Source organism: Apaloderma vittatum, unplaced genomic scaffold (assembly GCF_000703405.1).
Source record: "Apaloderma vittatum isolate BGI_N311 unplaced genomic scaffold, ASM70340v1 scaffold41524, whole genome shotgun sequence".
NCBI classification, from domain to species: Eukaryota; Metazoa; Chordata; class Aves; order Trogoniformes; family Trogonidae; genus Apaloderma; species Apaloderma vittatum.
The window spans coordinates 1-14,541 of record NW_009711720.1 but is presented as its reverse complement, the minus strand read 5'-3'; the positions used below and the strand labels follow the sequence as shown (position 1 = coordinate 14,541).

At 40.5% G+C, this 14,541-nt stretch overlaps 2 protein-coding genes across 2 annotated transcripts; one reads left to right on the top strand and one right to left on the bottom strand.

Annotated features, from left to right (window-relative positions):
• Window positions 1–44: 44 nt before the first annotated feature.
• On the top strand, window positions 45–7,634 carry NELFCD (negative elongation factor complex member C/D; the record flags this gene model as incomplete). Its single annotated transcript, XM_009867717.1, has 13 exons — window positions 45–154; window positions 1,201–1,310; window positions 1,634–1,741; window positions 2,247–2,399; window positions 3,145–3,275; window positions 3,676–3,841; window positions 4,453–4,587; window positions 5,088–5,227; window positions 5,830–5,944; window positions 6,276–6,371; window positions 6,586–6,726; window positions 7,066–7,195; window positions 7,511–7,634. Coding segments are annotated over 13 exons (1,570 nt in total), but the record flags the coding sequence as incomplete, so codon positions are not given.
• A 2,837-nt stretch (window positions 7,635–10,471) lies between these two features.
• On the bottom strand, window positions 10,472–14,430 carry CTSZ (cathepsin Z; the record flags this gene model as incomplete). The annotated part of the gene is made up of 5 exons (XM_009867716.1): window positions 10,472–10,723; window positions 11,196–11,358; window positions 11,595–11,745; window positions 12,333–12,512; window positions 14,267–14,430. Coding segments are annotated over 5 exons (772 nt in total), but the record flags the coding sequence as incomplete, so codon positions are not given.
• Window positions 14,431–14,541: the final 111 nt, after the last annotated feature.

Genomic DNA, 14,541 nt, shown 5'->3' with positions numbered 1-14,541 from the left:
AGGTTTGGGGTTTAGCGTGGCTTTTTTCCTAATCTGTTACTCAGGTATTTCCAAGCAGGAGGTTCTCCAGAGAATGTTATCCAGCTCCTTTCTGAAAACTACACCGCAGTGGCTCAGACTGTAAATTTGCTGGCAGAGTGGCTCATTCAGACAGGTACGCTAAGTGATACGGTATCGTTATGGCCAGCGGTCTTCCTTTTCTCAGAAATACCTGAATCGGTGGCAGATTTGATCTCAGGAAGCGGAACGTTATAAAGTTGTCATCCTGTATATGTATGTGCCTACATTCTTTATAATAATAAGTTTTTTTCCTCCTAGAGAATAAGTCATCTGCTGATGAACATTTTGAAATGCCCACAAACAGTATTAAAAAGGGCAATATAGTTGAAGCAACTTTATAAGCTATAGTTTCTTTCTGGTTTCGTGCAGAAGGAAAAGGGTACTGTTCCACAGATGGTGTTAGCAATGTCTGGTATTCTGTAATAGCGTTACATAATATTGCATAAACAAATTACCTTGTTTCCAGTTACTGTTCCCTTTTGGGGAGCGAGTGGTGACATGGAAGGTTGTCATAGAGGTGGCAGTATTCTGTGGGACAGGAGTTGTGTTTTACCAGTCTGCTCATGAATTCTTCAGTAGCCTTTTGCAGGCCACGTTCAGCATTATCTTGTATTGTGTCCCTTAGCTAGTATGAACTTTTGTTTACAAATTAGCAGAATTATTATACTCTGAACTCAGGAATGTAGAACTGCTTGTTGCTTTGTGTATAGTCTTGTAGTATCCTAATAACGCTACTGATAGCCAATATGTGGGAAGGATGGACTTTAGTCTGTAGTGAGGTCGGTTTGTGCACCAACCCTGATAATCTCTTTTGCATTTAAGATATGTGCATTTTGGTATTGCACCCAGTAACGTTGCTGTGAGATGACTGGCGTTTCTGTTTGCATGACTGACAAAATGAGTGAGAGAAAAGGACTAGTGTGACCTGCATGTGATCCTAAACTGTCTGCGTTTATGAAAAAAGATTGAGAATCTGCCTATCTGTCTGTATTGGTGTGGCTTGATAGTGGAACTTACGACTCTCATCTTCTGTGTGTTGATAAGTTTCTGCGTACCTTCTGTTCTCAATGAAAAATTTAAGATGTTGCTGCCGTGTTTGGTTGGATTGCATCTGCCAAGTCTTTTGTTCCTTCTATACAGGTGTTGAGCCATTGCAAGTTCAGGAGACTGTAGAAAACCATTTAAAGAGCTTACTTATCAAGCATTTTGACCCTCGGAAAGCAGATTCCATCTTTACAGAGGAAGGAGAGGTGTGCATGGAATCCGTGTTGCTATCTCTACATGAGTGGATCCTACGTAGACGCCTTCATCTGATGGAGTAGTAGATGGTGGGGGAAGGGGCACTGTACCTTCAAAGCTCCTTGGTTAAGAAATAACTGGTTTCAGAAAACCAGCTGTATCTCAGTGGAGTCCTCAGAGGTTTAGAGAACTTAGAAGCTTTGAATGCATCCTCCTTTGTAACAAAGTTCTGTGTAACAACTCGCAGGACTCCTGAGAGGTAAAAGGCTTACTGGTAATGATCTTGACAATTATTTATTCTTACATCCTTCTCTGTTGCTCTCATCTTTTCCAGACTCCAGCCTGGCTCGAGCAAATGATAGCGCATACTACGTGGAGAGACCTCTTTTACAAGTTGGCAGAAGCCCATCCCGACTGTTTAATGCTTAATTTTACTGTGAAGGTAGTATACTCAAGTCTAATAAATGACAACATCTGTAAAGGTCTGATTGTTCTGGCATCAAATATTGCCTATGGTCTAACCTGTACTGTTTATGTATTCCTGCTAATTCTGCTAATTTAAGCGTCGGCAGCACAGGTGCACGTTTGTGGGAGGAATTGTAGTACAGGTTGCAAGCAGAAAGTGTAGTTTTGCAGTTTGAAGTACTTTTTTTTGAGAATTCTGGATTTCTGGTGCAGTGGAACATTTCAGGCAACTTTGGATGTTTCTTAGACAGGGAAAGAATGTTAGGTCTTGCTGTGCTCTGCAATATTTTTATATGGTTATGGTTTACTTTCTTCTTGCTATACCTCTTTTTTACTTCCTTTTCCATAATCTAAAAGATGAATGTGAGTTCCAGTAAGCGTATGCGGAGGCAGATTGTGTGTTGTTTGTTCTAAAATTGTTGAAACATTTGAAATATAAATGTAAATAATAGAAGTTTTCTGTGACGTTTTTGGTTTTGTAGCTTATATCTGATGCTGGATACCAAGGGGAAATAACCAGTGTTTCAACCGCATGTCAGCAACTAGAAGTATTTTCCAGAGTCCTGCGTACATCTCTGGCAACAATACTAGATGGAGGAGAAGAAAACCTTGAAAAAAATCTGCCAGAGTTTGCTGTAAGTTTTTGTTTCTTTTTTTTAATGTGGACAGAAAATAGTGGTTTCCTTTCCAGTTAGGATATACAAGGCATTACAGGACTGTAGAGAATCTTGACATCTTATCAAGCCTCATAAAATCTTAAGAAGAGAAGGTGTATCTGAGTTTAAAAAAAAAAAAAGCTTTTGGATTATTCTGTGACCAAGAATTTCTTGGGTGGCATCCATGACACTTCTTATTTATGAAATGAATTGTAAAAGGGTGAAGGTAGAACTGTTGTCTTTCACATGTCGTGCGAAATCTAAAGACCAGTCTAGTCAGCCCCTTGGCAAGTCGAGATGAGTCTTTTATCACCCACATCAGTGTGAAAGTTGCCACCTGAATCAACCCAGCGCGTGCTCATAATGACTTTCAGCTGGCTTTGTACTTCTTACTTGTTGCAGAGTAAGTGTGGAGTGTGTGTAGGGTAGAATGTCCTCTACATTTTGGCATTTAAGAAACAAATTTCTCAGTTTAGCCATTTCTTCTTGCATACTATCAATGCTTAGGGATGCTGTGCTTTTCTGTACTTTCTTAGCCGATGGATTTTCTTGTTTAGTTGTTTGTGTTTTGGTTTGGTGGTGGTGTTTTGTTTTTCTTTTGAGTTGGGGTTTTTTTTAGTTCGTAGATTTCAGTGAACTATCTGCTATTACAGCAGTGTGATCACAGAAGCTTGCTTACCTGGTTCTTGCTGAGTGGTAAGGTTTTCGCTGTGTGCCTTTGCAGAAGATGGTGTGCCATGGAGAACACACTTACCTCTTTGCTCAGTCTATGATGTCTATGTTGGCTCAAGAAGAGCAAGGAGGGTCAGCTGTCAGACGGATTGCTCAGGAGGTTCAGCGATACGCTCATGAAAAGTAAGTGGAAGTTATATTATTACCGAAATGTACGTCACTGGAATTTGTGAACTGCTGTCTTTTGCTCATTCTTCATCACCAGAATTCTTAGCTGCAGCAGAGCAGCTCTTGTAGCAAGCTTTAACCCACACAACAGTCGAAAATTTCAATGTCCTGTGCTGGGAGACCTGAAATCAGCAAAGCAAAGAATTGATGTCTCTGTATATTTAAAAAAAGTCTATTTTTATTATTCTACGAACATTTTTAGAAACAAACAAGGGAAATAACACCCCTGTTTCATTGCCCAGGATAAGTGGTTCTGCTCTAAGGCATTACATTCCATAGGATGTGCCTTATTGACTCAAGCTAAAATGTCCTGGTTAAGAAAATAAGTTGCTCTGTATGTTTGCTCTCCCTCTAGAGGCCATGACGCCAGTCAGATAACTTTAGCGCTGGGTACGGCAGCCTCCTATCCTCGAGCCTGTCAGGCTCTTGGTGCGATGCTGTCCAAAGGAGCTTTGAATCCGGCAGATATCACTGTCCTGTTCAAAATGTTTACAAGCATGGACCCACCTCCAGTAGAGCTGGTTAGTAGTTACTTTTTTGTAACCCCTGAAGCCTACTTCTGTTACAGTAGCGCTCAGAAATATGAGGTTTTGTTGTGCTAAGTGTTGCATTGAGTTAGTACTTAGGTTCATCCCTCTATAAGTAATGTCTAAATGTAAAACTATTACTTGTATTCTGTTTTGCATTAGCATCTTGATTGATTTACTTTTTTAAATCATTCCAAATTGTCTTTTTACATATAATTAAATTAATTAAATAACTTCTCAATAGGAGAGAAAGATGGCAAGGAATTAACTTCTTCTAACAAAAAATAAAAAATAAATTGCAAAACTAGGCTTGGTTATTTTTTATTATTATAAGCAGCCCTAAATGTCACCTTTTGCATTTTTCACTGCCTTATTCAAATATAATTTCTGGTAAAAAATGGTGGCATTTAGATACTTCAGCAATATAGTCTGTAACTCTATTTCCTTTTTCTGTCAAAAGTCTCTTTCAGAGAACTATCTAACCTACTCCTAAGGGGGAATGTGTTAGATCTCTTTTTATGCAAGGTCTGTCAGATGCCAAAACTGTATTTTCAGTCACCTCTTATAATTCTTAGGCTCTAATAAACTATTGATTTTCTTCACAGATTCGAGTGCCTGCCTTTCTGGACCTCTTCATGCAGTCCTTGTTTAAGCCAGGTGCTAAGATCAACCAGGACCACAAACACAAATTCATTCACATCCTGGCATACGCAGCTAGTGTCGTAGAGATGTGGAAAAAGGTAATGGTCAGTTCTGGGAATAATATTATTTTTACCTACAGAGGCCTGACTGTGCTTAAGACTATGTATGGTTGTGAAGTTGCTCAGTTTAAAATAAACAAATGAAGCCAAACACATTATTTTAATGTAAAATGTTTCTGACTTCAACTGAAATGACTAGGGTAAAAAAAAAAGTAGAACCTGGTGATCAGATGGTTCTGTAAATGTCCGAGTGCTTGCTCTCTTCTTCCGTCACACCTCCCTCCAAGATTGTCAGTAGCAGTTCTGAGCTACTAGAATCGTATGCCTTTTGTCAGAGGAGGGGGAATTTAATTCCTTGGAGTAGGTAAAGTAATTCTTAGGGAATTAAATAACACAAACACACTTGTACTTCAGCTCATTAATAACGGGTTCTTCTGAAACTTGGATTTGAGTCCAAATTTTGAGAAACGTGGTGCAGGTCTGGCCTTGTCGCAGGTTACAGTTCACCACTTTTGGATTCAAACTTTGCGATTTTTCAGAACAAGAGAGTCAGCATAAACAAGGATGAACTCAAGTCAACTTCAAAAGCCATCGAAACTGTTCACAATCTGTGCTGCAATGAGAACAAAGGAGCATCAGAGCTGGTCGCAGAACTGAGCACTCTCTACCAGTGCATCAGGTGAGCAGAAAGACCGGTCCCAAGCTTTATGTTTTGGAAGGAGAGTATTATTTAGGAGAGGCAATACTGCTAAAGGGAGATGCCTCTGTGAAAACATCGTTGGAGGGTGCGTGAGGGCGGGGTTTGAACACAGCTTTCAAAATTGTACATCTGACTCTGCAGCCTCTCTCACTGAGAACGCAAATTCTGGCCTTCACTGACAACTTGTGTTTCTCGTGTCACGGAACACGCTTTTCCTCTGCCAGTGGAAAAAGGTGACAGATCACTTTGGATTCCTAATAAAGCCTTCCTAGCAATAGAGGTGTCCTTTTTTCTCCTCCTAGAAGTACGAAATAGCAGATGCTGAATAAACTGGCACAAACTTTAAAGTGTACTGAATTATTCTCCCTATTTTTTTCCATTTTGTGCCAGCAGGGAATGTCTTTTGTAAAAAGAATGTTCTCCCACTCTATCATTTTTTAATTTACTGGGATTTTTTGTTTTGGTTTTTTTTCACTTGATTTTTTTTTTTGTTGTTGGCTTATTGATTTGGGTTTTTTTTGTTGTTGTTTTGGGTTGGGTTTTTTAATGCTTCTGTGCTAAAGCAATCTCTTTTTCTGTAGGTTCCCAGTGGTGGCAATGGGTGTATTAAAGTGGGTGGATTGGACAGTGTCAGAACCGCGATACTTCCAGCTGCAGACTGATCACACTCCAGTTCATCTGGCATTACTGGATGAGGTAAAACTATATATAAACCTTGCTGGAGAGTAAGAACGGTTTTGATGCTTGTAACTCAGAAGTACATCCAGTTCACTGAATGCCTGTAATTTGCAGTGCATCAGTAAATATCCAGAGAATAATCTGTTTCTATTCAGAGTTAATTATTTGCTTTTGTAAGCTCAGCATTATTTATGCTAGGAAAACTTACGCGTCAAAGAAAGAATTAGTGGAATGCTTTTCTGAAAGAGTTTACATCTGGCACTGAACATCGATGTGAACTTGTCTAATAAAGACTGATGTGTTGGGTTTTTTAAATTCTGAGGATCTAATTTTCCTGTCTCGTTCGCAGATCAGTACCTGCCATCAGCTGCTTCATCCCCAAGTACTACAGCTTCTTGTCAAGCTCTTTGAAACCGAACATTCGCAGCTTGATGTAATGGAGCAGGTGATTCTCAAAGCATTCAGTATTTGTTTTCTTTTTTATATTCAAGCTAATAGCTGTTGCTGTCACAGTAGTTTTAAGAGTTTAGTTTAAGAAAGGGGTCATGGTTAAAATGTAACGGAGCAGATATTGAATCAATAAGAATGAACATAAAAATGTCTTGCTTTTTTGAGAGAAAGTTCTAATCTGTTGTTTTCTTCCTTGCTTGCGCCGTCAGCTGGAATTGAAGAAGACTCTCTTGGACAGAATGGTCCATTTACTCAGTCGAGGATACGTCCTGCCTGTTGTCAGCTATATCCGCAAATGCCTGGAGAAGCTAGATACAGATATCTCTCTCATCAGATACTTTGTTACAGAGGTGGGCAGCAAAAAAATTGTGTTTACTAACGTGTAGAGGTGAACTTTAATGTGTTTAAATACTAAATCAGGTTGCATCAGATTCAAATATTTCCAGGTGCAAGATGAGATTCTGAGCAATGTGTGTAATGTCAGTATTCAAGAGATGGGACTTAGTCCTAGTAACTCCTGACTTCTGAAAGTATGAAGCTACTGGCTGGAGTACCACAAGAATACATAAGTAATTGCTTGTCTGGAGACCATCTGCTTGTATACTTTCAAGGCTGGCATTGTGAGTTAAATACTGTCCCTACTATTCCTCTGACTAGAAGAATAATCTGAGTTTTGCCGGTTATTCCAGGTGCTAGATGTGATTGCTCCTCCATATACCTCCGACTTTGTACAGCTTTTTCTTCCCATCTTGGAGAATGAAAGTATTGCAGGTACTATTAAAACAGAAGGCGAACATGATCCCGTCACTGAGTTTATAGGTAAGTCCCTGCATCCCTGCTTCCATTTGTATTTGTTACAACGTGCGGATGATGTTTAGGAGGGGGATTGCTAAAACTAGGAATGCCTGCCAGGTATTTTCACAGATAACTTCCCTTTTAGGTCTTTAGCAATTTTAGCAATTTTCCTTTAATCAAGAATCTCTAGGTAGTAGTGAGGAACTGGGGAACAAATACTGCTTTTTGAGAACTAACGCTGTAGTGAGGAACAACACAATTTACACAACACAGAAATCCGCATGCAGACAGGTAAATCAGAGTAATGTACTGAAGATCACTTTTTTTTCTTCTTTTAAGCTCACTGCAAATCTAACTTTATTATGATGAACTAAGCAGTGGAAGAAATCAAGAATGCGGAGCAGATGATAACTACTATGCCATACTCTCCACCAGTGAGGTTCTGTAACTGGGCAACACAACAGCAAAACCAACCAAACCAACAAAAACAAAACAGGGAAGAAAGGGCAGAGGATGTTTTATTGGCTTGAGCTTCATATCAGAGGACTGTTAAGGTAAATGGAATAATACTGAGGGATTTTCTGTCATTGTACAACTTGGTATAAATTTGAATATTCTGAATGGAATAGCAGGAGATAAACAGATTTATTTCAGAGAATGTTATTTTGGTTACCTGCAGAATTCCTGATTGTTTCTTTGTGTAATACACAAAACTCGAAGAATGGGGAAGGTAGTTCCTACTAAAAGCATTTTGCAGATAAGTCTCTGAAGACTAGATCTTGAAAGCTGTAAAAAAGGATTTTGTGTGATTTAGATCTGTGCTATAGAGAACCCGCAATGCCTCTTTTACCTTTGCATTACATTAGAATTCTGAGTAATCTCTGTATTTACGGCTATGAAAAAAAGAATTTTGTGTAACATAAGTGGAGTCGCAACAATCAATGTTAGTTTTGTATCAACAGATGAATTGTATGTGAGTGTGTTCTCTTTCAGAATCTATTTTTTGTTAAATAGATGCATCCGATGTTACTGGTAAGTTTCATTACCATGTCAGAATTCTACTGCTGTCCAAAAAGATGAATGTGTGCAGAAATTTCATTACTGCTTGGTTTTTATACTTACCTCTACTCTGTCCTGGTTGATGCCAAACAGTGGGGAATACACCCAAGATTATAACTTACATTTAAATAAAAGTGTGGTGTTTGTTTTCTTTTTTCCTTTTCCAGAGATTTCTTTCCCACTCTTTTTTTCTGTTCATTGGGTTGGATTTCTCTTTGTACAGGCAAGTAGCTTATTTAAAAGTGAAAGGTATAGACAAGTGCAATTTGCTTTTTCTAAGCACATCTGTTTTCTGAAGAACCTGCTTCCTAAAAGACACTGATCTTTTAAGTAAGTCAGTCCAACTGGATTTAAATTGAAAAACAAAATTGCTTTTTTTCTTTTTTGAGTAAGTGATTTGTTCCATGATAATACTTGAGTCTGCAGCCCTTTGTATGGATTCTTACTCTAAAAAGGAGCTCATGTGCCCTTTCTCGAGTTTGTCCCTCACATTCGCGCTCTGCAGTGACTGACTTTGCCGCAGCGCACACAGTGCTCCGGTTCACCCTGCAGAGCGTCATTTTAGGACGTACCTACGTATCATCTTTTCGTGGTAATGAAGAGCAGTTTGTTTCTGTGTCCACTGAAAATTTGCCAGCTCTGTAAAAGGAGTGTCCTTTTGCTTTCCTCTGTATTTGAGCTTGATATCGCTTCCTCTGAACGCTTGGGTTCCTCAGCATTTCTACAGCTTAGTGGAATTAATCTTAAATGGCACCATGGAGCCATGCTGCTGCGGCAGAGCAAAGCCAAGGAGACAGATGGCGTTCTGTCTGTTGCTTGGATTTAAAGGTGGGGTATTGGCTTTTGTGCTGGAGGTGAATGGCAGGTGAGAAGCACCTAAGAATTTGAGTGTGATTCTGCTATGCAGGATGCCAAAATTAAGCCCACATCAACTAGAAGAGCCAGTCTTTGAGGCCTTCTAGCCTACAGTATCACCTCTTATTGTGACAGTACTGAGAGATGGGCAGTTTGAAACCTAAATGATCAGAATAGCACAACCACCTCAACTTCATCCCAGACACTAGCAGTCCTACTCTTCTATGGGTCTTCACCTTATCTTCTAATTAGGAGCAGAGTCCTTTCACAGATTAAAACCCAGGTAAGCTGCAGAAACTACCAGCTGGGAGATAGCAGATAATAAGAGATACTTTCTGGGAATTTTTTTTTTTTTTTCTCTTCTGCACCACCAGCTTTAAGTTACAGGTTTGAGTGAGGTGTAACTCACAGGTTGGTTTGACCTACAGTAGGTTTTGAAGATTGACATTTAAAAGTGTGTGTTCTAGAACATCTGGTCTCTTCACTCCCTCATTTGAAGTTGGATGCTTTGTTGTAGCTTGTAGCCTTATCTATCTCCAGTGGATGTAAAGGCAGTGTAATTTAACTTGTTTGCTGTATAGACTTCCGTAAGAAAATAGTAAAAGCAGCACCAGCCCAGGTAAGCTCTGAGTAGTTGTTCTACCGTGAGACTGCTTGTTAAGTGCAACAATAAGAGATTGTGTTATTAAGCTTTTATAATACACATAGTCATGTAAGAGAAAAATTCCATTTATTAAATGCAATTAACAATGCCACATCCTAACAGCTGATATGGCACCAATTTGCCACTTGTAAGGGAGAGATTTACCACCTTTCTTCAAATTAGTGGTTTGGGTTATGGCAATTTATACTTTGCCTGTTTAGGATAAAAATGGCACAGCCAGTCACTTACTAAAGGAAAGAATTAGAGCAAAGACAAGACTAATTATATAACTAAGAAACATTTAGACTCTGTCTTTTGATCAAAGTAATGCCTCTTAGTATTTTGGCTGGATAAAAGCCACTGCATTATATGAGACTTCCAACAACACTGTTCCATGAGGAGGGCAAAGAAACAACCGGGGATTTGGGGTTTTAATGTGTCATGTAGAGACATCGCTTTGGTTTGTGATCTGCATCATTGTGAGACAGTGGTTCAGTATTGTCAGTGAATCTAATATAAGCTTTAGACCCAAACACTGAATCTACTTTTTCATTCTGATTATGTCTACATAATCAGTATTTAAAAAATAGAGATTTACATATACAGTGTCTCTGATTAAGCCAGTGCAATTTAAATACTGTGCATCAAGGCAGACAACTTTTTCATGGGTAAATTACTTCAAGTTGTAAATAGTTACCTAAAGGCAGCTCTGTGTCTTACTTTGAAGATGTTGCTTGTTGCTGCCTGGCCTAACTTTGCAGAACTGCCTGATGGTGCTGAACTGTGGAAGAGTTTTAGACTGCTCTTCTTTAAACAGAACAAGGTTGTGCTGGGAAGCTTTCAGAGTACGTAGTTCCTAAATACAGACATACAATACAGAGTCAGGGAAGCACAGGATCTCCATATGCACAGTCCTCTTCAACAGCAAGATTGTAGTCTGATCCTGTTCCACCTTTATATGCACTTGTCACAATTCTCAGCCACCCTCTTTCACCCTGTAAAGAATTAGAAAACATTAATATAAAAAATACATGCTATTGAGTCTGTTCTGTCTTCAAATGTGAATGATTTACAAATGTATCTAGGCATTCACTTCAGATGAAGTGTAACACTGAGTTCACAGGGCAACCTTGTTTAAAGGGACCATCTGCTTCAGTGCATTTACTTCCTTCCAGGAACGTGACTTGACTTTTTCCTACAGCTAACAGCCATTTATCATTGTCCAAAACCAGAGCCACGTGTCTGTGGAAGGACAGCGTTTGGGGTTGAGTTGACATTACTCAGGTAACTTTGGCTGGATATTCTTGTCTTCAGATCAGTTTACATTTTTTAATTGGTAGTTTATTTCAAAGGAAGTTTTACTTTACCCATCCACGTGCTACCTTTGCAGCTTCCTGTGTGCAAGTGAAAAACCTCACATTTTCTCTGAAGTCATTCTGAAAACATGCTTGTTCCACCTCTCCTTACCCAGGGTTCACCCCATGAGTTACGAACAATCCAGTATTCTGTTCCGTTTTCTACGCCCCAGCCAGCCACAGACACGATGTGATTCACCACCGGCGAGGGGTTGTACTCTGTATAGAGTCCCCCAGTGTACGCATCCAACTTGTCAGTAGCCATTATGCCACAGCTGTGATAAAACAGAAAGCATGTCTTATATAAGGACATCACGGCAGAGGCCTGGCTAAAAAAACCACCACCACACCAACAAAACACACCACATAAAAAAAAAAAAAAGCTGAAGTCTGTGTATTAATGCAGAGCTAAATTGTGATGGAGTGGAGATGTACGCTTCAGTCATTAGACTGAGTTTCAAGTATTTCAATCCCAGTATTACTAATAGATAAAGGTTTTATTTGTTTTTACCTAATTGGTCCATTAGTATAGATTTCTGCCATCATTTTTTCCCTTCCACTGACAGATCCATAGTCAGCAACTTTCCACCGGGTGTAGTTCTTGATGACATGGCATTCTCCAAAAGTGACACAAGTTCCACACTGGTTAAACTTCTTGCACTCTACAAAACAAAAGTGAGTATTGTCACTGCAAGAGAAGGCTTTTCTTCAAGCGAATTAATAATATGACACCAAGGTTTGGTTTTTTTCTTATAACTTATTTGAAGCAGATTTTAGTAAGAGTAATTACTAATGCATGCTCTCTCTAGAAACCACATTTCCAGTTCCTACAATCACTAGTTACTGTTCCTTATAGGCATAAGTACTTGTTTATAGATACAGAAACTATTCCAGTCATACATGACCAGACAAAGGTTACATATCTCCTTTGTTTAGCTTGAGGTGACACTTGTAAATATTTCAGTACATTAGGGATTGTGTCCCACAGATTTAAGAGATTAAGTTCAAACAGTTGAGCTCTGCAAACTTGTCTCAGCATGATCTAATGTTATGCTGTCTGACTAGAGTAAGGAGACACACACACATGTGCCTGTAAAGAAAACCTTTTCTGTCAGTCAAACAGCAGGTACTGTACTGAGAGGCAGGAACCAGTACACTGAAACCCCATGATTTTGGGGTTTTTTAGTATATATATAAGATCTGCTAAACCTGGGATGAAGCCTTACAGCAAGGCAAATAGGCATCATACTTTGATCCTTAGCTTGGTAGTTGTTGCAGGTCTCGTCTGGAATGCCGTGGTCGTGGGCGTACATCCAAACACCCGAGTGGTCCCCACCCTCACAGGATCCTGCATCAGCACAATCGATCACATTCTGAACAGAGAGGTAGGCAGAAGGCCATGCACCTTTTCTCTTTATGTTGATTCGATCTGTAGAGATAAGAAATGGGTGTTTATTAGTGGGATGTGTGGGTGGCTACACGTGGCAACTAGTGTTGAAACTCTCTCTCCTTCATTGAACGGGTAACTTTGCAGGCAAGGGTACCTGTGGCTGGAAAAGCCTCTGCTGTTGATAGTGAGGCACATGGTGTGACCCAGCTCAGACTGGCAGGCTGAGTTATTACTGTGGGTTTCCATTAGAAGTTTTGTTCCATTAAAAACTCAGCAAAAATACACAGATGAGTAAGATCTGTTTAAAGCCTTGAGGTGCCCCTTTGAATTCAAGTCACAGCTTCTGAAAGCTTCCAAATCTGTTGACAGCAAAGAGTTTTCAAATACACATCATAAACCCCACTCTCAGTAGCTTCGTTTACAGGATTTATGCATAAACCCATGCAGAGAGTCATAAGGCCATGCAGTCTAGGTCTCTGGTGCCCAGAGACAATCTTCACAAACTTAAAGCAGGGAAAGGCTTTCAGAAATATATCCTTGCTGTTATGGCAACATGTCACTGTTATCCTGCAGGCATTGCCACCCTGCTGCCTTATTTTGTCAGAAACAACGAGCTTACTTGGCAGAAAAGCTTCCTGATGGGTATTTATAAACTGCTGCTCACAGTGCATTAACAGTCTTAACTGATGCCACTGTAGTACTTTTAATCCTCTTAGTACTAACAACATACAACTATACCTGACAGAACTGGGAGGCGTTATCCCAGCCAAGTCTTCCACCAACAACAGAAGGAATGAATGAACACTATTCATAGCAGGTAACAAAAAATAATCCTGATATTTAAAATCATCTCTTTATACTTACAAAAATGCACATATTGGCATACCTACATATAAAATGAAGTTTTAAACAAAGTTGTATAATTAATAAGTTACTGTATTTCATCTAGCCTAGTGCTTCACTACATCGTGGTAGGTTCATTGGTGTCTGTATTCTTGTACTGCTTAAGAACAGATACTTTGTGACTCCCACTGTCTGCTCACACTTGCTCTTCTCATTTCTGCACAATTTCCTCTATCTCTCCTTCACAGTTAATCCTTTTACAGCCTCCCTGTGCAGACAGTACTTTGGCAGCGTGCTGCTGCTGCATGCAAATTATCATGCTTTACCTCTAGAGAGAAAACACCCCTCCAACTGAAGCAAACCTCTGCTTCCCTTTTCTCAGCCAAAGGCTGACACATCTCACCTGAAACTAGCTTTGTCTGTGTGCTGTGGTGGCCAGTTCATTTGAATCACAGGGCTCATGAAGCTAATACCCTGCAAGCCCTTCCCACAAAAGGCGACTTCTTTCGTTTCCTCAGAGCCAGGCATCATCAGAGCAGCCCCTCGCTGCTGTAGATGTCGTGCAGTGGGCTGAGGTACCGAAAAAGGGAAGGAGACGGGGCAGCTGCTTTTGCATCTGCTGCTGCTCTCACTGTGGCTCCAAGAGGGGCAGAAAACTGAGTTCTTACTCCAGGCCCTAAACAGCAGTGACTTCATTCATCTTGCAGCTTTGTACCCATGCCAGCGTTCCCCACCTTGAACAATTTTGGGAGGGTGGGGGACAGCCTCGCCCTGATTTCTTTCCGGTACGGAAAGCAAACCTCCTTGCCTTCGGCTTGGGACTTCCTGGTGCGTTTGCAGCCGTCTCAGCCTTGGTTTTGGCTGCATTAGTCACCGCAGTGATTTGGCTGTTTCGTAAGCTGCACATGAGCTTCCCCATAAAGCTACAACTGACCGGGGGCAGCGTGTACCTGCCGGGGCGGTGGGGCGGCCGTGGGCCCAGCAGTACCCGCAGTACTGGGGGATGTGCTGGTTGCGGGTGGTGCTGGCGTAGTTCACCCCATCCACGTTCCTCCAGTCCCAGCTCTTGGGCAGCGCCGACACGTCCAGGTACTCGTGCGGGCGGGGGTAGGTCCTGTGCGGGGCACAGAGAGGCGGTAGCGACCTCACCGACCGGGCCGGTATTTTCAGGCAAACGAGGGTTTGGGGCTCAGTGTGTGTGTTTATTTATTTATTGTAAATTAAC